Consider the following 23111-nt stretch of genomic DNA (forward strand, 5'->3'; position numbering starts at 1 on the left):
GCGCCACACGTGCACACGCTGTGCATTCTGTGCGTGTATCGATACTTAGCAGAGACACCCCTGCAGCTGGGTCGTCACTGTTCCGGGAGCCGGGCTCCCAGCTTCTCGATCCAGTGGGCCTCACCCGGGGCTTTCGTGGGAGTCAGAGAGCAGCCCACAATCAAGGGGCCATCTGCCTCACGAGGTGGTCCTCCCGGCCACCAGCCGGTAAGTGACCGGGCCAGCTGTCATCCTAGGCAGCCTGGCCCATCCTAGGCAGCCTGGCCCCACAGGAACCCCCGCCAAGTTTCCTACCTTGACATGACTGGTGCCTTGGGCAGGATCGTTCTTTACTGTGGGGGCCATCCTGTGCATTGTAGGCTGATAGCGGCAGCCTTTCCCCAGTTGTGACCCCTGAGAGTGTCTCCGGGTGGTGCCCGGTATCCCGCTTTGAGAATGGCCGCTCTGCGGCCCAGGCGCTAACCATCGTGCTGCCGATAAGCAGGGCGCGCTGGGCGGCCACAGCACAGGCGCGCTTCCTCCCCTCTGGCCCCCTGGAGTGCACTCTGACCCCGACGGGCATCTCCCTGGGGAGATGGCTCCGGGCAAGGCGGGCAGGGGCCTGCCTCTGCCCTCCTGGAGACCCGCAGCGCCGGCCCCGAGGGCCCAGGGCGCCAGCTCTGTATTTATAGCCCGAGAAAGGAAGTAAATTGTTCTCACTGGGGAGGTGCCCCGGGCTGGGAGTGAGTTGCTGAGGACCTTGTTCCTGAAAATGGCTTTCCAGGGATGCCTCAGTGCACACCAAGCAGCTCCTGGGCCCCCCGGGGGACTGAGGGGCCCCCCGCCTGGTTGCCCGGGGGACCGGCCACCCTGGCTTCAGCGTGGAATGCCCTTGCCCCTCCCCATTGTTGGTGGGCAGGAGACAAGGTTGGTTTTTTCAGTCTGGAAACAAAACCAGGACTCTGTGTTCAATAGAGAGCAAATTCCCCAGGCTGACCCTCCGCAGAGAGGCCCAGGAGCTTCGACGTGGGGGGCAGCGGGCTGCGTAGCCATGAGCATCAGTGGGTGAGGCAGGAGGAGGCCCTGAGAGAAGCAGGGGTGGGTCAGCTGCCCCCTGCCACCAGCAGGGAGGATGCCAGGGAGAGGGCACGGCTCATGGTTGCCATCCGGTATTCTAAGAGTAGGGAGCCCAACTCACGGGTCTTTATTAAATGCCAAATGTGTACAGCCAAGGGTTTGAGAGACGGTGTGGACCATGGTGTACAAGAGCTGATGGTAGGAACCCCGCAGGCTGGTGGTTAAATGCAGCCATTATTAATGATTGAATTAGAAATAAGTTCCACTAGAACCAAAGGTAGTGAGTCCTCAAAACTGTCGCTTGCCCGTGACCCCACTCTGGAGGTCGTTTGCACCTGCTGTCACTGCACGTGGAGATAGGACGTGCTCTGGCGCCTCCGTGCTGCTCTGCCTGAGTCTGTGTCCAGGGACAGCACGTGGACAGCTGGAGAGGGGCCACAGTGGGAGAATTGGCACCCTGGACGTCAACAGAGGCTACAAATCTGGGCTTTCCTTTTTCTTGTGTTTTTGTTTGTTTGTTTGTTTTGTTGTCCCCCTACCACCCTCACCCCCCACCAGGCCAGAGGACGCTGGTTAAGAGTGTGGGTTTGGGAGCTAAGTGGCCTGGGTTCAGTTCTTGACTCAGTGCTGAGACCACCGGCACCTGACTTCACTGCTCAGAGAGTCTCACATCTTCTCTGCTAAGTGGGATAGTGACAGCCGTTCCCCATAGGGTGTCATGAAGGTCAAATGAGATGCTGCACGCACACGGCCTAGAACGGTGCCTGGCACACCGCAGAGGCTCCGTGCGAAGCGACCGCTGCTGGTCATGGTAGAATCGCGTGTTCTTGGTATTAGCGCATAGGCTTTCCCCTTCTCTCCCTGCTGGAGGGGAAGCCGGGATGAACTGCCGAGATCCTTCCTGCCATGCCTGGCTCTGGAAAGCTAGTCCTGATGCCAACACGTGGGGCTGGAGGCCTCCCTGGAGGAGGAGGAGCGCCTGGCCAGACACAGCAGTATGCATCCTTGCCGGAGGGCTTTAAAGTCCAGAGAATCTTGGGTGTTGCTGGGGAAAGGCAGCCCCCAGCTGGAAGGAAATGGAGCTGAGCCCATCCAGAAGGTGGGCAGCAGGCCTGGAATCGAGAGGCCCCGGGGGCAGCTGCCCCCAGCTGGGGGTCAGAGAGTCTGTAAGGCCGACAGCAGTCGGGGCCAGCCTCGATGGTGGCAGTCACCCCCCCACACAAGGGGCTGGCTTGGGTGTCCTGCACAAGGAAGCTAAGGCAGAGCTAAGGGTAGCCACCAGCTCTGCTGACAGAAGGCATGTTATGGGAATGCTGCCTGGACCCCCCAGAGTCGTGCTGGTAGGAGAGGGGGATAGGCTGAGCTGGCCTGTGAGGGGCCTGGTTTGCAGCCTGTGTCTTGCTGAGTGGAGCTGTGTGTCCGGGAACTGGGTCCCCACCACTCACGGCACGGGAGGCCCGAAGCGAGACATGCTGCTCCCAGCCCCCCAGGGTACTCCTGGGGACCTGGCTGGCTGGGTGTGGGGGTGGGGGGGTTGCTCAGTCCTGGCCTTGGCCAAGCCTGGGGAAAGCAGGGGGCTGCCAGCAGGGAGCCAGGACCAAACCATGTATCTCCTAAAATCTAAGGAGTGTGTGCTCTGGATACAGTCCTTTATTTCCTTGGGCATGTTTGGACCCTCAGAGGCTGTGCTGATCAGGCCTGCAGACAAGGGACAGAACCCGCAAAGCCATTCGTAGCCATCACTGCTCATAATTCTGAAAAATGTCCTCGTTTTTCAGTTCCTTTTCTCACTCATATATTTTTTCATTGAAAATGTCAGAAAAGATTGCCACCTTACTGTATGAAATCTGCTAAGATTCCTTGTAATAACTAGATCGTGGCCGTGGTGAACAATTATTGAGCTTTCATTAGAGCATAAAGCCCACAAATGCAGGTATCGTGTCTGTTTTTCTCCCCACCGTGTCCCTAGCCCCTAGTACAGGGCCCAGCACATACTAGGTGCCTAATAAATGCTTGTCAAAAAAGAGTAATGGGCCAGCCTGTGTGCCAGGGATTCCGTGGACAGAAACCTGGACGTGGCCTCATTTCATTGGGTCCCAGGACACCTTAGGTCGAAGATGCTAATGCATTTCCCACTTTCTTTGCGGTCCTCCCCCAAAGGCAGGGGAATGGCTGAGCTGACCCTGCACCCCCGCCCCCGGGTTGCGGGTTGCCCGGTCTCTCACGCTGCTCCCCTCTGATTCCCAGGCCGCAGAACTGTTCCTGACGTTGGTGTCTGAGCTCCAGGGCCTCTCCCCAGATGAGCTGATGGAAGTCTGGCAACAGTCTTCCTTTAAATGCCGGGACAACTGGTAAGGACCTTTCTGTGGGGAGGAGGGGGACCAGCAGCTGGCTGGTGGTCCTGGGGGGGCTGGGTGGTCTTGACACTGTCCCAGGTCCCCACTGAGGGATGGATGGTAATATCTCCTCTCCTCTCATCCCTGGGATATTGCCTTGTCCTTCAGTCTGGGGATGGCTGCCAAGAAGGAGATTAAGCGGGGAGCTTGGAGGTTCCCACGGGCCGAGCCCTCTTGGGACTAAAGCTGAAGGGCCCGGCAGAATAAATACAGTCTTTGTTCTCTCCCCAGACTGGGACCCTCTTGCCGAGAGCTGGAATTAGCATTCCAATGTGCCTTGGGTACCCTTCTGCCCGTGGGTGGGGGTGCCGGCCAGGCTGGGATCCCACCACCTGGACTCTGCTGATGTGGGGCCAGCAAGGGGGTGTATAGAGACCCCGTGTGCCAAGAGGGAGGTGTCCGAGGAGCTCTTTGAGCTCAGGGCTGTCTGGGGGGCAGGGGAATCTTGGGGCTCCTTCCCGAAGTCTAGCCACTCTCCAGGCCCCTGAGATCCATCCAGACGTCGGGGACTTTCTCAAAGGCTTTCGAAAATATCTCAAAAAGGTTATCAGCTCCAAAATATGAAAGGAAGAAAAAACCGGTGCAAAATCAGCATTACCAAATGTCTAATTGCATGACTGCAACACCGAACGGCTAAGGCATGGTCAGGCTGCTTCTGAAACCCTCTCTCTGTATTCTCTCATTTATTGTTATTTTTATGTTTTTAAAGATTTATTTGTGTATTCATTTGAGAGAGACAGAGAATGTGAGGAGAGGGACAGGGGGGAGAGAGACTCTTAAGCAGGCTTCATGCTGAGTATGGAACCTAACACGGGGCTTTATCTCACGGCCCTGAGATCATGACCTGAGCCGAAATCAAAAGTTGGACGCCTAACCTACTGAGCCACATGGTGCCCCTGTGTTCTCTCATTTAACCCCACTAGGACCCTGTGGGGTAGGTGGCTTGATTATAGTCCTACTTTACACTTGTGGAAGGAAGCCAAGACACAGAGGAGTTAGGAAACTGGCCCAGAGTCACACAGCAGAGCTGGGATTTGAACCCAGGTGGTCTGGGCTTCTCCATCTAGTACCTATGGGCTTAGAGAGAAGTGATGTTGGACTAGACACATTGTAATTGTGTCTGATGTAGGCAAGGGCCTGGAGGCTTTGGGAGGAACTGCCTGCTTCCTCGGTGACCTACATCCTGCCCGCTGCTCGGGATTTTCCTGCAAGCCCGTGTCTCACGTGTCCACGTAGATGGTGGGAGTCAGGGAGGCGGGAGACCCATCCCAAATCCAGGAGTTGCTGTGAAGACAGATCCTCTTGGAGTTCTCTTGCCCCTGCTGCCTCCACTTCTGGCCTGAGCGTGGTTCCCTGGGGCCCAAAGCTTTAGGGAAAAGAGGAGGTATGAGGGTGGGAGGTGGGAAGAACAGGAAGGATGTTACTCAGATGAAGTGACCTCTGTGTTCCCAGGGCCTCCCAGGTATGTTGGGGCAGGCTCATTCATCAGCATTCCCATTTTCTAGATGAGCAAACTGAGGCCAGAGACCGTTTACAGGCAGAGGGTGTGCATGTGGGTCGGGGTGGGGTGTTGGGTCCTCCACAGTCACGGGTATCACTCATCCAGGTGGTGGGTGGCCCTGTCCACCCACAGCTGTGCACCTGGCTGGCTCATGGTGCCTCCCATTTCTGCTGTGCCCCGGGGACCCTCCTCCCATTCGGTCACGTCCCTACTCAGAGCCACCGTTGCATAGAAGTTAAAAACCTTTCTTAGGGGCGCCTGGGTGGCACAGCGTCTGCCTTCGGCTCAGGGCGTGATCCCGGTGTTATGGGATCGAGCCCCACATCAGGCTCCTCTGCTGTGAGCCTGCTTCTTCCTCTCCCACTCCCCCTGCTTGTGTTCCCTCTCTCGCTGGCTGTCTCTATCTCTGTCGAATGAATAAATAAATAAAATCTTAAAAAAAAATTAAAAAAAAAAAACACCTTTCTGAGCTTCTGAACCTTTCTGCGGTCTCAAAAAAGACGACTCCTGATGTTGACCTTGGGTGGAGAGCAGTAGCGGCAACCTGCCAGGTCTTGGTTCCTGTTCACACCTTTCTGAGCTTCTGAACCTTTCTACGGTCTCAAAAAAGAAAAGACGACTCCTGATGTTGACCTTGGGTGGAGAGCAGTAGCGGCAACCTGCCAGGTCTTGGTTCCTGTTCGATGGCAGGGTCCTTGCTCCTTGGCGACTGTGGCAGCTGTTAGCAGAGCAGTGGGCAGGCTCGTGTTCTCCGAAGCCGCTTTTTCCTAGGGTGGGCAGACCTGCCAGGATTTGGACTGGGCTGCTCTTGTCCCCATGGGCCCTCAAAGGTCCCAGGCCTGGCTCTGCCCCTTCCAAGGTGTGTGATCCCGGACACGTGCCCGTCACACTTGTTGGAGCCTCCAAGTGTTCCCGGGATGACCGGAGTCAGCCTGGGCATGAGGCCTGGAAGGCGCTCCACAGGTGTGAGCCACTCCGTGACGTCCCTCGGTGTCTCTTGATCTCAGGCCACCGTTGGTGGACGCCCTGCCCTCCTGTGGCACTGAGGCCTGTGTGGGCCTCATGAAGGACCTCATCGTGTCCGGGGAGATGGAGGCGGACGAGATAGAGGCATGGCTCTGGTCGTTGGCCTTCGTCCCGCAGCCCACGGATGCCATGGTCCACACGCTGCTGGTGAGTCCCTGCTCCCACACCCAGCCCCCTGTCATCCTTCTCCCCCTGGGCTGCTGATGGATGCAGGGGGTGACCTGCTTCTGTCGGGGCTTTGTGCCAGCCCCTCCTGGTACCCGTGGGGACAGAGCAGAGAGATCTTGGGTTTGAGTCTCAACAGTGTTCCCCCCAGCTGTGTGATGCTGAGCAAGTGACCTAACCTCTCTGAGCCCGTGTTCTGATCTGGGAGACGGGGTTGAAACAAGTACCTCCCTCCTGGGCTGGTGATGCCCGTGAATGGACTCTCCCGGAGTCTGGCACAGCGTCTGAGCACTTTACATGAGAGCTGCTCTCGTTGTCGTGAACAAGAGTGTCTACTGAGTCTTGAGACCCAGAAATGTGTGTGAAGGTAGGCCGAGGATTTGCAACAACCCGGAGGTCTTAGTTAACCCTGACGAGGCCTCTGGGAGGAGGTGTGTTGATGGCGCCCGTGTTGTGGGAAACTGAGGCCCCGGGAGGCTGGCAGTTGGCCTGAGGTGAGGCAGCTGCTGCCCCTTCTCCACGGGGTGTGTCCTCACTTGCCCTGGGGGCCCCATCCCTCCTCACTCCTCACCCTGCTGTGCCGGGCTAGGGGTGGGCGAGGGTTCAGAGGACACCGGCGGGGAGCAGGGGTGATCCAAATTCGGATCCAGCTTTGTCCCTGACCACGATGACCTCCAGCCAGGCACTGCACTTTTCTGTGCCTCAGTTTCCCCATCGTCTGGTGGGGGTAACACATAGGGAGTCTCTGTAGATTGAGGAGCTGGGATATGTGCCAAGTGTCATGCACGCGGCAGGTGTCGCTGCTGTGACCCTGGGTCAGGGATATGCGGTGAGCAGAGCCGGCGGGCTCCCCCGGCTCCCAGAGCCCAGGATCTTCGTCACCTGCCTCACCTGTCCTCCAGACCAGAGCTCGCACCCCTCTGGACGGGTTTGCTCATTCTCCTGTCTGGTCCACAAAGATGTGTGCGTGCCGGTTGCCTGCTGGGCCTGTACTGGGGGTGCAGGCTTGCTTTTTGCAGCCTGGAAGGGGTGGGGACAGGAAAAAGAGGGAGGGGTGAAGAGAAGGGCGGAGGAGGGAGATGGGAGGCAGGCAAGAGAGTATTTTATACACTTTTTACCGTGGAGTAATTTTAGGTGTTCAGAGGCGTTGCGAAGCCTCGTACAGAGTTCCTATGTTTCCGTGGCTCAGTTCCCCACTGTCAATGCCGACGTCCCCAGGGTGTACTTGTCACATCCGAGAGACTGACGGAACCAAACTCCAGTGGTTCAGATCCCAACACCTTCCCCACACGCCCCGTCTGTTGCACTGTCCCAACCAGGGTACCCCGTTGCAGGGAGGGGGTGCATGTCTTAAATTACACATTAAACTACGCAATCAGGAGACTGCATTACTCTAAAGTGCCCTGTTCGACAGTTTTACACCTGCCCAACCACTCCTAGGAGAGGATCAGAGGACATTTCCCACTTCCCCCTCCCTTCTCATGCCCCTCCCCGTCCGTGACGCCAAAGGTCACAGGGATGCTGACCTTTCTGGCCATCGCTCGGTTTTGCCTGCTCTTGACCTTTACCCCATGAGCTCATGTGCACCTGGAGTCTGGCTTCTTTCTTCTGTATTCTTCGTGACACTCGTCCGAGATGCGCGTGCGTGCACGGCCTCTGTTCTGCTGCTGGGCTGCATTCTCCCTCTGCCATTTCTTGTCTTAATGGTGTCTCTGGATGAACAGGAGTTAGACGCTCCTGCCTTGGGAAATCCAGCCTAGCATCTTTCTGAGCTAGCGCTTTGCCTCCCCAGCATGGGGTCCCTTCCTGTTTTGTTTTTCTACCAGCTCAGTGGTTTGGCCTTTTGGGGGAAGGTTGGGGGCAAGATAAGTGAGCGTTCAAGTCCCCTTGGAAAAGGGAAATCAGTTGTATGAGGGTCCGAGGCTTAGGGATGATTTTATCTTTTCATCTTGAGAAAATTACAAGAGCGAGAACATTTTAAGCAGACTTTTCATCGAAGCGTCATCAAAGCTTTCTTAAGCGAGAGATCTTTCATTAGGAGCTGGTGTTCTGATTCTTGTGAAGTCCGGGAAGGTGGGCAGTTTGGGGCAGACCCCCGGGACAGCCGTCCACCCGACAGGGTCATTACTGTCTGGCCTGCTCCGGGAACCCTGGCCTGAGCCGGCCCCGCCGTCCTAGTCCTGCAGCTCTGGGTCCCCCGAGTGCCTCCAGCCACCCGGCCTTCCCCGTAGGGCTCCCCCGTGCCTCTGGCTCCGTCTGGTGCGGGAGGACCTGAGTCTGCCCTGCCTACCCTCAGCAGCCTTCCTGGGGCAGAGCTGGAAGAGGCGGGGAGCCCTCCTCCACGTGCTTGGGTGGCTTCTCTCCAGTTTGCACAACCCCTGCACTCCCTCCTCTGTCTGCAGAAAACCGGGAGGGTTTGTTTTCATTTGCCCAATCTAGAATAACGGTGCATGTGCGTTTCTGAGCCACACATCGCCTTCGCCTCACGAAGGAAACACCCACGCAGAGACTCACATACCAGGGCGCGCACACACGCCGAGACGTATAGAGACGCACACACCAGGACGCACGCACACGTACCTGAATGTGTAGGTGTCCGCACGCAGACGTGTCATGTATGTACATGCCCCTCAGGATACTCACAGGGACAAGTGGGGACATGCACTCACACCTGGGTACACACTGCACCCCAGGATACACTGGGACGTGCACGCACACACACAGGGACACACTCGAGCACGTGCATGCACACGCCCTGGAACAGGTGCACCGGGATATCCGTGTGTGCTGGGGTACACGTGCACACACACTCACACATACCACCTAGATGAGTTCACACATGCAAAAGTAAGAGAATCGAGTCCTAATTCTGTCCCTGCACCACATCCCCTCCCTTGGGCTTGTGTGTGCGGGCTGTGTGCGTGCACCTGCCACGTGGCCGCTGCTCCCTGCAGACCTGGGCTCTTCCCGCCCCACTGCAGTGAGTCAGGAGAGAGCGCGGTGGGAGCATTTACACCACGGGAGCTGGCAAGCTACACCGAGGACTTGCTCTTTCCCCTGGGTGGGATGGTTGCTGACCATTTACCCTAATGCCTCCGGCCACTCCACCGTGCTCTGCTCAGAAGACGACACCACCCCCACCTCGCTCCTCCAAACTGGTGACCGAGCCCAGGGTTCTCAACGTTGGCACTGTTGACGTGGGGGGTGGGCCGTTCCTTGTGGGGGCTGTCCCCCCACATAGAGGGCCTGCGGCAGCAGCCCTGCTCTTTACCCGCTGGATGCCAGCAAGTCTGCCTCTCAGATGTGACAGGCAAAACCATCTCCAGACTTTGCCAAGTGCCCCGCCCCGGGTCAGCCCAATGCCACGGTCCTCCCTCCCTGATACACACAGAGGGCTACCTGGGTGCTTTAGGAAGGCCCCCATGGACAGATACCACTCAGGATGGGGGGCTCAGGCCTCTGTCTTGTTAGAAATCTGTGTGCAGCCAGGGTGGGGGCCCATCTGTAGGTGGCAAGGCCTGTGAAGGACCACTCACCAGCCTTCTCGGCTCGGGTGGGGGCTGGTTTCTGTCCCCAGCCACTCCTGCAGACCTCGGGGACCAGCCCCAGTGCCTTCCTTGGCATCTCAGCCCTGGCGCACAACCTCTGTGCCTCCCTGGACGGGCTATGCGGACACCTGCCTGGCGTCAGCTCCCTCGTGAGGATCCTGGGAGAGGCCTTGGGTGCCAACTGCACCTTCCAGAAGCCGCCAGATGCTGAGCAGGTGAGGACAAGTGGCATCCAGGCACAGCCCCTTGGTGGGGCCCGAGCCATACTGGGGAGCCCTAGGCTACGGGGGTGGGTGGGGTGAGGACCCCGACCAGGCCTCGAGGCCCCACTGCCATCTCATTCCAGCTCCAGCTCGTGCTGAAGGCGATTGGCAACGTGGGCCTGGCGGCCGCAGCTCTCACCCCTACACTGAGCTCCTGTGCGTCCCAGAGGAGCTGCCCCCCCGAGGTCCGGCTGGGGGCCATCCAGGCCTTCCGGAGGGTCCCTTGCTCTGCAGATGTGAGCTCCTGCGTGTCATTGGCTGGGGAGACGACTGGAGGCCAGTGGGATTTGAACCACTGTTTGTTAATTCACCTCTTTGTTCGTTCGTTCGTCACATGTTTACTGAGCACCTGCTGTGTGCTGGGCGCTGGTGTGGACACGTGTGCAGTTCTCTGTTCTCCCGGAGCCCGTGGCTGGTGGGAGGCAGGTGCTTGTCCAGTAAACACGCAACAAGTGTATGATTGCAAACCATACCGAGGCCATCCTGAGCTGCACACCCTCTAGTTCAGGGGGCAGCGAGCTCTGGACCTCGTCCCCATCCTCGCTTGCTGCCTGTTGAGTACCCGGCGCTTTGCTGGAACGCCGCCGTGCCCGCTCGTCTGTATGCTGTCTGGGGCTGCTGTCTCGCCATAGCTGCAGAGTTGAGCGGTGGCAGAAGACATGGCATGGCCCACAAAGCCAGAAAAACTTACCATCTGTCCCTTTGCCAAAAAGTTTGCTGACCACTGGACTAGTGGCTCCCCTCTCACTGTGAGTCAAAGCCGCAGTCTTGACAGTGACTGAGCAGGCCCTGTGTGGTCTGACCACGGGCCCGCTCAGCACCTCGTGACTTCATCTCCTACTTCCCTCGCTCCCCACTGCTCTCCAGCCATGCCGGGCTGCCTTTTGTTCCTCAAACACTCCAGGCCCACTTCTACCACAGGCCCTTTGCATGTGCTCATCTCCCTTCCTGGGATGCTCTTCCCCTGGACATCCCCAGGCTTCACTTCTTCACTTCCTATAGGTCTTTGTTGAAAAATCACTCACCGTGAGGCCCTCCTTGGCTATTTCCCCCTGACATTGCTTCCCCACTCAGTTTTTCCATCTTTAGTACTTAGTACCTGACGTGTTCTGTATATCACGTCTTAACCTTGTGTGCTGTCAGTCTTCCTGCGCTAGAACAAACGCTTCAGTGGACAGGAGCTGGGTGTGTTTTGCTCCTGTCACCTAGCACGGTGCCAGGCACATAGGAGGTGCTCAGTACATATTTCTAGAAGAGTGGATGGGTGGGCGGCTGTACTATGAAGGAAACCAGCAGGTGCTTAGGGACAACATCACAGGGTGAGGAAGGTGGCTTGCGGCGGGGGGGGGGGCAGGGTAAGCCAAGCCCTTTAGGAAATATCTCCTGTGTGTCAGGCACTGAGCTGTTTTTATACATTTTTACTGGAATGCAGCCATACCCGTCTATTTTCCTGTTGTCACCTGTGGAAATTGGCGAACCTCTGGGTTGGGGCTGGGGGAGGGTGGGCTTAGCAGTGACCCTACTGCTTCCCACAACCGGCCCACAAATGAGCGTGTCAGGGAGGCCTCCTGCAGTGGAGACTTTGCGACTTTGGGAGAACTGGAGCCACAGCAGCTCGGGGACCTCGTGCTCCTGGGTGGAGGGGGATGGAGGTGGATGGGCCCCACGTGATGGCCTTTGCTCTGCCCAAGCCAGCGATCCGCGCTCTCCCGTCTGTACCAAGCCCCTGAGGAGGATGCCGAGATCCGCATCAGCGCCTACCTGGCCCTGATGAGATGCCCCGGCGAGGAGGTGTTCGCACAGGTGCGGCGGACCCAGGCAGCTGAGCGGTCCACCCAGGGTGAGCAGCGGGGGCAGGGGTGCTGGGGCTGGCTCAGAGCCTCCTGCTGGGTGCAGGGTTTGGGCGCGTGCTCCCCTTCCGCCCCTCAGGTGCTCTCCTAACCCCTTCCCGTTCTCCCTTTCTTTCCCCACCCTGACCGAGTGGCCTCGTGTGCCCCCACCTCACATGTATGGCAGTTGGATGACCTTGCACAAGTTGCTTCTCCTCTCTGGTCCTCCGTTTTCTCATCTGTAAAAAAGGACAGAAGTCGCTGGCTTCCCTTGTAGCTCTGGCCAGCTCATGACCTAGTACCTGGAAGGGAAACCCGAGACAGAGGAGGGATGGTGTCTGCGAATCTCAGATCCCTTCTGGGGTCAGAGAGGTTCCTTTAAACAGGGGCCTCGGGCCATATTTCCTAAACCTAAGAGTGAAACTTCAAAAAATAAGTTCCCCTGATTTTCAAAAATTTTTTGCATGATGGACAGTGAGTTGACTGCCTGGACCCCAACAGCCTGGATTCACATCCCAGCTCAGCCACTTCCTACCTGTGTGCCTTTAGACAAGTTACTAAACCTCTCTGAGCCTCTGTTTCTACGTCTGTGAGATGAGGATGATAATCCTCCCTCCCTCATAGAGGGAGCATAAGCTGAGTTCATATGCAAAGACGTTTAGAACATTTTAAGTGCTGTATGTGTGGCTGTTTAAAGTTTCAAAGCAGGCAGGAAAGTGGAAACGGAAAATTAAAGCCTACCTTCCTCTTCCCCTGGCCCTCAAGTCCCGTTTCCTGAAGGCGTTCCCTGCGAGCAATTCTCTCGTGTAACCCAGCAGAACTTGCAGTGCCCAGATGGGCGCATCTGCGCGTGTCCTAAACAGCTGCAACTCAGAATCATGTTATACTTGCTGTTATGCTCCTTGCTTTGCACCTTTGGTGTTTTGGGGGGCTCTTTCCACATCGGGGCACGGCGACTCTTAGCTCCTGCTACGTGATATCCTATTGGGAGCTTGCACCATCATCCACCTTACCAGTCCCCACGGATGGGCACTGTGGTCATTTCTGGGTTTTTGCCATGAGAGACAACCAGTAAAATGAACCTCTCTGCACATGCACCTTCGAGACCTTGTGCTCATCTAGCCACAGGTTAATTTTCCAGAGGACGGGTAGCCAGGTTGCAGGGTGTGCACATTTAAAAGTCTGTGATAGTGCTGCGTTACCTTCTAAAGAAATGGTGCTGCTAGAAGATGCAACCGTTTGTTGGCCGTTTCGGGGATGGGATGAGATGTGTGTGGGATGGGGGGGGGAGCGGGCTGTTTGCATCAAGTGGGCCACTGAGCCAAGCCCTGTCACCAGGGGATCAGCCAAAGGGCTCCGCCTCGATGGAGGCCCCGGGGTACCAGGCCTGTGTTGCCCAATGGCAACAAAAGCCAGAGTCCACTCTGTTCCTTGGTGGATTGTTCTAGGAGCTCTCTGTTGGGCATTCTGAGAGCCTGGGACAACCAAGAGGATTTGGGGTTCCTGGTTAGACCCTAATATTCCTCGTTGGACCCTTTACCGTTGGTGCTTTCATTTGGTTTTTACTCCCCCAGAGAGCCTGGAGGGTCCCCTTCATGAATTGCATGTCACCCCTTTCCCAATCCTGAAAGATACTCAGGTCTTTGGGTTCAGGCTTCCTCTTTTTTTTTTTTTTAAAGATTTTATTTATTTATTTGGCAGAGATAGAGACAGCCAGTGAGAGAGGGAACACAAGCAGGGGGAGTGGGAGAGGAAGAAGCAGGCTCACAGCGGAGGAGCCCGATGTGGGGCTCGATCCCATAACGCCGGGATCACGCCCTGAGCCGAAGGCAGACGCCCAACTGCTGTGCCACCCAGGCGCCCCAGGCTTCCTCTTGACTCATCTGCGCAAACAGCCTTGGGAGATGGGCTGTTATTTCCTTTTACAAATGAGGAAACTAAGCCTCAGAGAGGAGAGTAACCAGCCTGAGGTCACACAGCTCATGAGTGGTGGGACTGAGATTCAGACTTGGGTCTGACTGTTAAGCCAGAGCTTTCCCCACAATGCCTCCTTTTCCCTTTAGGGAGGCACGTCAGAATGCTGTGCACAGGCTGAATTTCCAAGTTCAAGGCACTGTGGTTTCCCACTATTTCTGGAAAGAAAATGTGGTTACCTAAGCTCCTGAGAAGCTCTTGGCATGTGGAAATAGCAGGACTCGGGATAGGGGCTTGGGGGGAGCTGTTTTCTCTGGGCTGTGCCGGCTCCAGATTCATCCCTCCCCTCCCTCCTCTCCATTCCCCTCCCTGATGGCCGTGCCTGGACTCCAGTGGGCTCCTTTGTGTGGAGTCACCTGATGGAGCTTCTGGAAACCAGTGACCCCCTGAAGCGAGCTCTCCAGGAGGCCCTCCCTGAGGACATCCTGAGCCGGGAGTTCCAGCCGGAGGCCTGGAAACACTCATCCTATTCTGATGTCACCTTCCGCTCAGGTATGGACATCCTGGGCTGCCACTGTCCTGCTCTGGGGTCACAAAGCCCTGGGGACCTGGGAGCTCTAACCCTTGAGGGCACGTCATCAGACACTCCTTCCCCAATATCACCTCTTTATATGTAAATTGGCATTGATTCTGTTGCCTGCCTGTGAGTTGGAGAACTTTTTCCCCTGTGTTACAAGGAGATTAGCACCAAGCTGGGGCTGTCGCCTCCTTACCACAATGAAACAGAGCATCCAGAATCATCCCGTTCTAGTTTAGGCACCTAAACTACCTCAGCCACCCCGGGGGTCTGGGGGCCAAGAGTGGGGTGCTCCGGCTGCCCCCTCTCTGCCTGTCAGCAGGTGTGGGTACATTTGTGACCCGTCTGGCCTTCCCTGGGCCTGTGATGAGGCCTAAGGCTGAGGCACGTGTCCTTCTGGAGAGGACACACCACGTCTTACCCTTTCTCTGGCTACAGCCCCTCAGAGGCCAGACCCTGCTCCGTGAGGGGTGGGCCGTGTACTGATCCTGTCTGTCCTCCTAGTGCCTGGCAGCCTGGGGGCCAACCTGGAGAGGACCGTTCTCTTTTCTCCAGCCTCCTTTCTCCCCCGTTCTGCCACGACCAACCTGACTATCCATGCCCTAGGTCATGCCTTCAACCTCCTGGAGGTAAGAGGGGGCCTGCTGTAGTCTCTTGGGGACTCTTCTAGACTCGGGGCCAGAAATGATCCCATCCACCCAGCTTTCCATGTGTCACCTGTTGTCTGTATTGATCCACTCCTCCATCTTGTACCCCCACTCCTTCCATCCATCTACCCACACGTACATCCATCTATCCATCCACCCCATCCCTCCCTCTCATCAGTCTCTTTTATCTCACTCCATCTCTGTTCCTTCCCACTCCTCTCTCCATCTGCCCTCTCACCTACCCATCCATTCACCTAGTCTCCCAGCCAGCCAGCCACCCACCCATCCAGCTGTATGTCCATCTGCCTTCATGTACCATCCATCCACCCCTCATATCCATCCATTTATGTTGCCTCCCACCCATTTCCCTATCAACCTCTCACCCCTGCATCTGTTCATTTATTCTCCTAGTCATCCACACACACACTGCTATGTACCCACCCACTCGTGCATCTGTCCGCATATCCACCCTTACATACCTCTATACATTTGGCTGTCTATCCATCCTCCCTTCCATCCATCCATCCATCCATCCATCCATCCATTCTCCCATCCATCCATCCATCCATCCATCCATCCATCCATCCATCCATTCTCCCCATCCATCCATCCATCCATCCATCCATCCATTCTCCCATCCATCCGTCCATCCATCCATTCTCCCATCCATCCATCCATCCATCCATCCATCATCCATCCATTCTCCCATCCATCCATCCATCCTCCCATCCATCCATCATCCATCTGTCCTTCTCCATCTATTCATTAATGTGCCATTATACCCCTCTCCACCTACCCTCTTATCCATCCATCCATCCATCCATCCATCCATCCATCCATCCATCCATCCATATATCCACATTTATCCACCCACCCACCTGTCTGTTTTCTAACCTGACATGTGCCAGGTGCTGTGCTAGGCTCTGAGAATATGACAATCAACAAGATATACGTGATCCCTGCCAAGAGAGGTAGACAGATAAAAATGAGTAGACACGTTGATAAAACAATGGCGACTCTAAGTACTGTGTTCGGGAAGGTGGAGTTTGAGCTGCGAGCTGAAGAAGGAGCATGAGCAGCCCAGTAAAGAGCTGGGGTAAGAGCCTTCCAGGCAGGGGCACCAGTATGTGCAAAGGTCCTCAGACAAGGAAGGACTTGATGTGTGGAAGGAGCAGAAGTAGACCAGGGAGTGAGGAGAAATAAGACGGGAGGGCAGAGAGGACCACGGCCACGTCATGGAAGGGTCTTAAGCTGGAGAGTGAGGTGACGTGGTTTGAACATTCTGGCTGTTGTGTGGAGACTAGAGTGGGGGTGCAGCAAGAGAAGAGGCGGTATCTCTGAGGTCCTGTGTCCAGCAAACTTAAGAGTGATGGATTACCTTGGCGCCCTTCCATCTCCTTCCCTGGGCTCCTGTGGCTTGCCCAAGGGAGGGTGCTCCGCCTTCTCCCAACCTCTTCTGATTTATGGAGAACAGGGAGCTTGTCCAAACATTGCCAGCTGGGTGCATGGGCTTAGATCTGCCAACGGCTGACCCTCTGGTGATTTCTGTACCAATGTTCTTGGACGCATTGGGGTAGAACGATGGAAGGCACAATAGATGGAAAGAAAGGAAGGTGGCTGGAAGGATAAAAGGATGGATGGATGGATGGATGGATGGATGGATGGATGGATAGGTGGATGGATAGATAGATGGGAAGGATTAAAGAGTGAGTGAACAGATGGGTAGATGGATGGGCAGATGGAAGGAAGGAGGGACAGGAAGAAGGCCTCATTCATTCACCCATCAAATTTTGAGAACCAACCAAGCCGGGTGTATAAGTCAGGGTTCTCCAGAGAAACGACCAGTAGCATGCATTATATCTAGAAGAGATGTATTGTAAGGAAGTGGCCCACACGATAATGGAGGCTGACAGGTCCCAAGATCTGTGGTCAGCAAGCTGGAGACCAGGAAAGCCGCTGCTTAGTTCTAGTCTGAGTCTGAAGGTCTGACAGCCCATAGTATAATTTGAGTCTGGAGGTTTGAGACCTGGAAAGAGCTGATGTCTCAGATGAGGCTGTAGGCAGGGAAAAAAAATGATGTCCCAGCTCAGAAGCAGTCAGGAGGAATTACCCCATGGTTGGGGGAGAGTCTGCCTTTTGTTTGATTCATGCCTTCGACTGATTGGATGTGGCCTACCTATACATTACGGAGGGCACTCTGCCTGACTCAGTCGATTGATTTAAATGTTAAATTCGGGAGCGTGAGGGTAGCTCAGTCAGTTAAGCATCAAACTCTTGGTTTTGGCTCAGGTCGTGGTCTTGGGGTCGTGAGATGGAGCCGTGCATCGGGCTATGAGCTCAGCGTGGAGTCTGCTTAAGATTCTCTCTCCCTCTTCCCCACCTCCTCCTCCACTCTCTCTCTCTAAAATAAATCAATCTAAAAAAATGTTAAATTCATCCAGAGACCTCTCACAGAAACACCCACAATTATGTGTGACCACCCTGTGGCCTAGTCAAATCAACACACAATGACCGCTCAACCAGGCCTTCAGCTTGCCTAGTGAATGAGACATGGGCCCCTGCTCTCAGGGAGCTCAGGATCTTGCAAGGGAGACACACAGATCACAGCATAAGTGTGACTTAGAAATTTTGTGCTGGACTCTCAGAGGAAGGAGTGATGGATTTGCTCTGGGGGTGAGAAATGTGGGAAGGGATTGATGTGGAAATTCAGGGAAGACTTCCCAGAGGTGGTGATAAGTGAACCAGGCCCTAAAGAATTGGTAAGAATTTCTGCTGAGCGACATTTGCCGAGCAGATGTGGAACTTGATGATCTGAAAAGGTGGTACCCCTTTGCTTGGGTCCAGGTGGACCCTGGGGAGCCCAGAGTACCCTGCCCAAGCCTGTGACCCCCTCCCCCCACTTGAGCCCCCGGCTCTGCAGCTCTGAATCACCATGCGACTGACCGAGCTGCTTCTCAGTGAGCCCTGACTTTTCTTCCCAGCTTGGCCTCCGCCTGGAAAATGCAGAGAAAATCGTCCACAGGCTGTTTGGCGGGAAGTCATTCTGGGGGCAGGAAGAGGAGGGAGAGGCCCAGCCGGAGAAATCCCCAGAGCCAGAACCAGGACCTACACCACAGGCAGCCAACCCTGACTGTCTAGAAGAAAGATCCAGAAAGATGAGAGATCTACAAGAGAAGGTAAGGAGAGGGGTTACCTGCACCCACCCTGCTCCCTCCCCTCACCAGCCTGAGCTTTTGGCCTGAGAACTGGGGCATCGATGAACTCTGACCTGTGCCCCCCCCCCCCCCGCTCCCGCCGCCAGACACTCACAGGAACAGTAGCTGGCCCAGAGCTGAGTAGTCAGCTGTTAGCCTGCGTTGTCGCGAGAACGTGTTGATCAAAGCACCACGTACAGTTAGAAAAGCCTCCAAGTCCTAAGGGTATTTCCACTAACAGAACGCATCCTTACAGTCAATGCCCAGACCGTCATCAGCACCCCAGAGCCCCCTGCCCCTCCCTCTTCTCGTCTACCCACTGCAACCAAGGACGATCACTAGTCTGCCTCCTCACTGCACTGATGAGTTCTACTTGGTAAAAACCAGCCTGTGGACGTATCGTCAACTTATAATAAGCAGCATGTGGTCCAAGGATACAATTTAAGTTTGGACACATATATGCACGTTCATAGTGATGTGTAACCACCCCTTCTGTCTAATTCGAAGACATTCTCATCACCCCAAAGGAGACCCCCGTCCCCATTAACAGTCGCTCCCATCCCGGCTTCCCCCAGCCCCTGGAAACCACTCATCTGCTTTGGGTCCCTATGGATTGTCCTGTCGTGAACATTTCCTATAAATGGAATCGGACAACCCGCAACCTGTTGTGTCCGGCCCCGCTCCCTGAGCGTCGGATTTTGAGACTCGTCCGTGTAGCACGGATCGGTCCTCCATCCCTCTCGACGGCTGAATGGCCTTCCACGGCGTGGGCAGACTCCACTGCGCTTACCCACTCGCCTGCCGATGGACGTTGGGGTTGCAGGTTGTTTCCCTCTTGGCGAGTGTGGATAATGCTACTCGTGTCATTTTGTGTGTGTGTCTAGCTTCTCTGGCTTAAGCTTTGTGGGTGAGATCCATCCACGCAGCTGTACGTCGTGTTCATGCTTTGTTCGTGCTCCCTGCTATGCAACGTCCCACGGTACGAATGCTCCAGAATTGATCAGTCCTACTTGTGGGGGACTTCCAGATAATTTCCGGTTTCTGGGTTATTGCAGATAGTGCAATGAACATTCTTGCACACGTCTTTTTGGTGAATGTGTGTGTGTGTTTCTTCTGGGTGTCTACCCAGGAATGGAGGTGGTGGGTGGTGGGGTCCTTTAATACCCATTCTGTGGGTGGGGAATTCTATTTTATGTGACTCTTCTCCCTCTGATGGACGCTGAGGTTGTTGGCAACCTTTTCACTCTTGTAAGAAGTCATTGTCATGTGCATCTGAGGGTGATCGAGGAGAGTGTCTGGGGCATTAGTTCACGTGTTCACAACTTTACCAATCATCAGGTGTGAACCCATGGGCCCAAGGACACAAAGATGGTCAGGACATGGTCTGTGCCCTTAAGGCCTGTGTGACTAGAGCTGGGGCTGGCAAACAACGAGACTGAGAGCGGTGGGCGGGGTCTAAACACTTGTTCTTAGAACTTGCATCCTTTTTGTCTGTTATTTTCACACTTAGGATGGAGAGTCCCATTCCGGGATATATTCAGCACAAACACAGAGATTGTGGCAACAATGCTTGGCCTCAGTGCTGGAAGGCCGATAGGGAGCGGTGGGGACTGTGGCAGGTGGGAGAAGCACATGCCTTGGTTAAAAGTGGCGACCACCATCCAGCTCTGGTTTCTTATTGCTCTTTTTTGTGGTGGCGGGGGAGGCAGGCCAAAACTTCTCTTTTTCTTTTTCTTTTTTTAAATTTTTTTAAAAGATTTTATTTATTTGACAGAGAGAGAGCCAATGAGAGAGGGAACACAAGCAGGGGGAGTGGGAGAGGGAGAAGCAGTCTTCTAGCAGAGGAGCCTGATGTGGGACTCGATCCCAGAATGTGGGGATCACGCCCTGAGCTGAAGGCAGACGCTCAACGACGGAGCCACCCAGGCGCCCCCAAAACTTCTCTTTTTCAAGAAGCCAGAGATTCTGAATTTCATGTGTAGTCTCCTAATTTTTAAACGTTGGAAACAAATTTAAATTTCAAAAAATATGTACTGTGAGGGACACCTGGGCGGCTCGGTTAGTAGAGCGTCTGCCTTCAGCTGGGGCCATGGTCTCGGGGTCCTGGGATCAAGTCCTGTGTGGGGCTCCCCGTTCAGTGAGGAGTCTGCTTCTCTGGCCCCCTCTCCCCTTCCCCACTGCTCGTGCTCTCTCTGTCTCAAATAAATAAATGCATCTTTAAAAATATGCACTGAGAAAAACACGAAGAAGGACAAATGGTCCCAGGGCAGAGGAGACAGGAGAGACGGGACAAGTTAAGGCAGTATGCAACCTGGACTGGATCCTGGAACAGAGGGAGAACCGAAATGGAAAAACTGGTGAAATTTGATGTCTGGCGTTCCGTTAATAGCATATGTCCCGTGTCGGCTTCTTAGCTTTCCCTGAACGCTGGCCATGGAAGACGCTGCCAGTAGAGACAGGGAGAGGGGGGTGTGGGAGCTCTCTGCACCCTCTTGGCAACTTTTCTGTAAATCTAAGATTATTCCAGAATAAAAAGATGACGAGAACACTCACTCCCACACGCACTGCCTCGGGCATCAGGCAGGGGGCCGGTCAAAGAAAACACATCCGTGGAGTCTGCCTGTGGGCACGAGTTTTGCAAGCCATGCTCCAGACACCAAAAGCCCTTGACCTTGCCCTCCCGCTCCCCCGGGCCCCCGCGTGTGTCCAGATGCCAGACCTGCTCCTGGTCACCGGTCTGGGTTCTCCCTCAGGTGGCCCGGAGGCGCGCGGGACTGCGGGCACTGCGTTGTGAGCTGAGTGTGAAGGTGTTTGGGCACGAGCTGAGCTTCGTGAACTGCGGGGTGATGGGGAGCCTCGTGAAACGCCAGTCCTTGAACCTGGCCGAGCTGGCAGTCAAGCTCCTGAAGGTACCTCAGCCTGGGCTCGGCCCCTTCCTGCCCTGCTGGCCCCGTCTTGTTTCCTTCGATGCTTTGGGGGAAAGTACTGAAGTACGCTCCAGACTCAAGACCATGGTATTTCGGGCCAGGCTGCCCAAGTTGAAATCACGGCTCCACCTCTTACCTCCTTGGGAGCGTTAACTTGTCATGGCCTCAGTTTGTGCATCTGTGGAATGGGCATGATAACACAACAGTAATGACAGTAATGAAAGCAGCTGCTACTTTACGGGGCTGTTGCGTTACATGAGCTAATGCAGCAAAAATGCAGCAAAGCTTTTAAAACGCACCTGGCACGTGCTAAGTGGTCTGCATTGTGGGAAAGGCCCACATTCCTCCTTACCTGACTCACCCTGGATCCCTGACCTCTGACCCTTTTCCGCAGTAAACCGACTGGGTTTGAACTCGGCTCTACCAGAGTTTGGTAGGTTTGGCCAGGTGACTTCATCTGTGGGCTCAGTTTTCTCATCTGGAAACAGGGCATAATGATCAGGTCCCTTCCTCCCCCACCACCCGGGCGTAAGGATCAAATAAGGTGGTGTGCGCTCAGCGCGCGCCTGGCCCACACCAGGGGCGTCACCTGCATCCTGACGGTTCTCTGGCCACAGGGACAGGAGGTACAGGTGACCCGGAGGCTGAACCTGGCAGTGCAGGAGCTCACCTTTCCCACCATATCCGGCCTTCCAGCCCAGCTGACTCTCAACGCCTCAGCCGCCGTCAACATTCGAGTCCGAGGGGCTGCCGACTTCCAGCAGCATCTGGATTTCTCTGTGAATGGTTACATCAAGCCCAGGTAGCTAGCTTCTTGGAGCTGGAGGAGGGAGGTGGGCGGGCGGGGGCTGCAGAGAGCTGGGCCATCAGCGCGGGCTGGGCTGGAGGGGACCCTCCTCTGTAAACCATCCGTAGCACCAGCTCCCGTGAGTGTTTTTTGTGCTGAGAGACTGTGAGGAGATGCTGGGCGGCTGTGCCCACTTGACAGGTGAGAAGACTGAGGCTCCGTGAGGTGATGTCATGTGCCCAAGGATGCATGGCCATGCCAGGCAGCTGGGATTCTGGTGTCCTGCCACGAGCCACGCTTCCCTCTGCTCCACTCTGCCTCCGAGGGGCAGGGAGGAGGGCGAGAGGCAGGACTGCTTGAGGTGAATGGGCTCTGAGTCCAGTGAACCCGCACCATCACCTGTGAGATGGGCACTGTTCGTCTTCCCACTAACGGTTGAGGAAATAGGCTCCAGGCGGGTGCGCTGCGGGTCCAGGCCGCACCATGTGGGCAGAGTTGGTTCGGGTCTCAGTCTCACTCTGGTGTGGGTCCGGGACCTGCTGGGCTACTGTCGCCCCCTCAGCTGGCCGGTCTGTGGTTTCTGGCTCCAACGTGGGGCCCTTTGGCACGAAGACCCTGGCTGGGGCTCGGACCGCCCCCGGTCCTGCTGCCCCGTGTCCGGGCCGTGGGACCTGACCAGGTGGTTCCGCGGCTCCCAGCCCGTGTCTGCATCTGTAAGTTGAGGCTGATGATGGCGAGCCCCCAGATGGACCACGTGTGAAGTGCCGGGTGCACGTGGAGGGCGTGGTCATCTGTGGGCACAGTGCGGAGGGGCCGCTGTGGCTCAGACTGCCGGGAACAGCGGAGAGCGGCCGGGGCGGTGAGCGAGGGGGTGCTGCGTGCGGCCCCCGGCCTGCAGGCTGCAGCCAGCGCGTGGCTCTCCCCTCAGTGCCCTGCTCCAGATCTCAGCGCAGATGGGCACAGTGGGTGCCCTGGGGCAGGCCGGGCTGAGGTGGGTGACCGGCATCCGTGGCACCGCCAGCCTGGACGGTGGGATCCACGCGAGGAAGGGCCGGGACCTCAAGGTGCATCTGAACACTCCCGAGGAGGCCGTGGAGCTGGTCAGCTTCAGGTGGGCGTCCGCACCAGTGAGAGGGAGCCTGTGTGCGCATGTGTGCGAGCGAGGGTGGGGCGGGCGTGGCTGTGAGCCTGTGTGCGCGTGTGTATGTGACCACCTGGGTCTGTGAGGGTCTGAGTGTGTTGCATGAGCCCGTGTGTGCGTGTGAGGGTGTTTCTGGGAGT

General features: G+C 56.1%; 1 protein-coding gene across 1 annotated transcript in view; it reads left to right on the forward strand.

Annotated features, from left to right (window-relative positions):
* LOC100479676 overlaps positions 1-23111 on the forward strand; it is a 126611-nt gene that overhangs the window by 14112 nt on the left and 89388 nt on the right. Inside the window, 11 exon segments of the mRNA XM_034670366.1 lie at positions 3304-3407; positions 5961-6126; positions 9722-9907; positions 10039-10191; positions 11651-11795; positions 14092-14250; positions 14780-14904; positions 17904-18098; positions 20870-21025; positions 21661-21845; positions 22759-22941. Of these exon segments, the coding sequence (XP_034526257.1) occupies positions 3304-3407; positions 5961-6126; positions 9722-9907; positions 10039-10191; positions 11651-11795; positions 14092-14250; positions 14780-14904; positions 17904-18098; positions 20870-21025; positions 21661-21845; positions 22759-22941 (1757 nt within the window).

The sequence above is a fragment of the Ailuropoda melanoleuca genome, chromosome 10 (genome assembly GCF_002007445.2).
Source record: "Ailuropoda melanoleuca isolate Jingjing chromosome 10, ASM200744v2, whole genome shotgun sequence".
NCBI classification, from domain to species: Eukaryota; Metazoa; Chordata; class Mammalia; order Carnivora; family Ursidae; genus Ailuropoda; species Ailuropoda melanoleuca.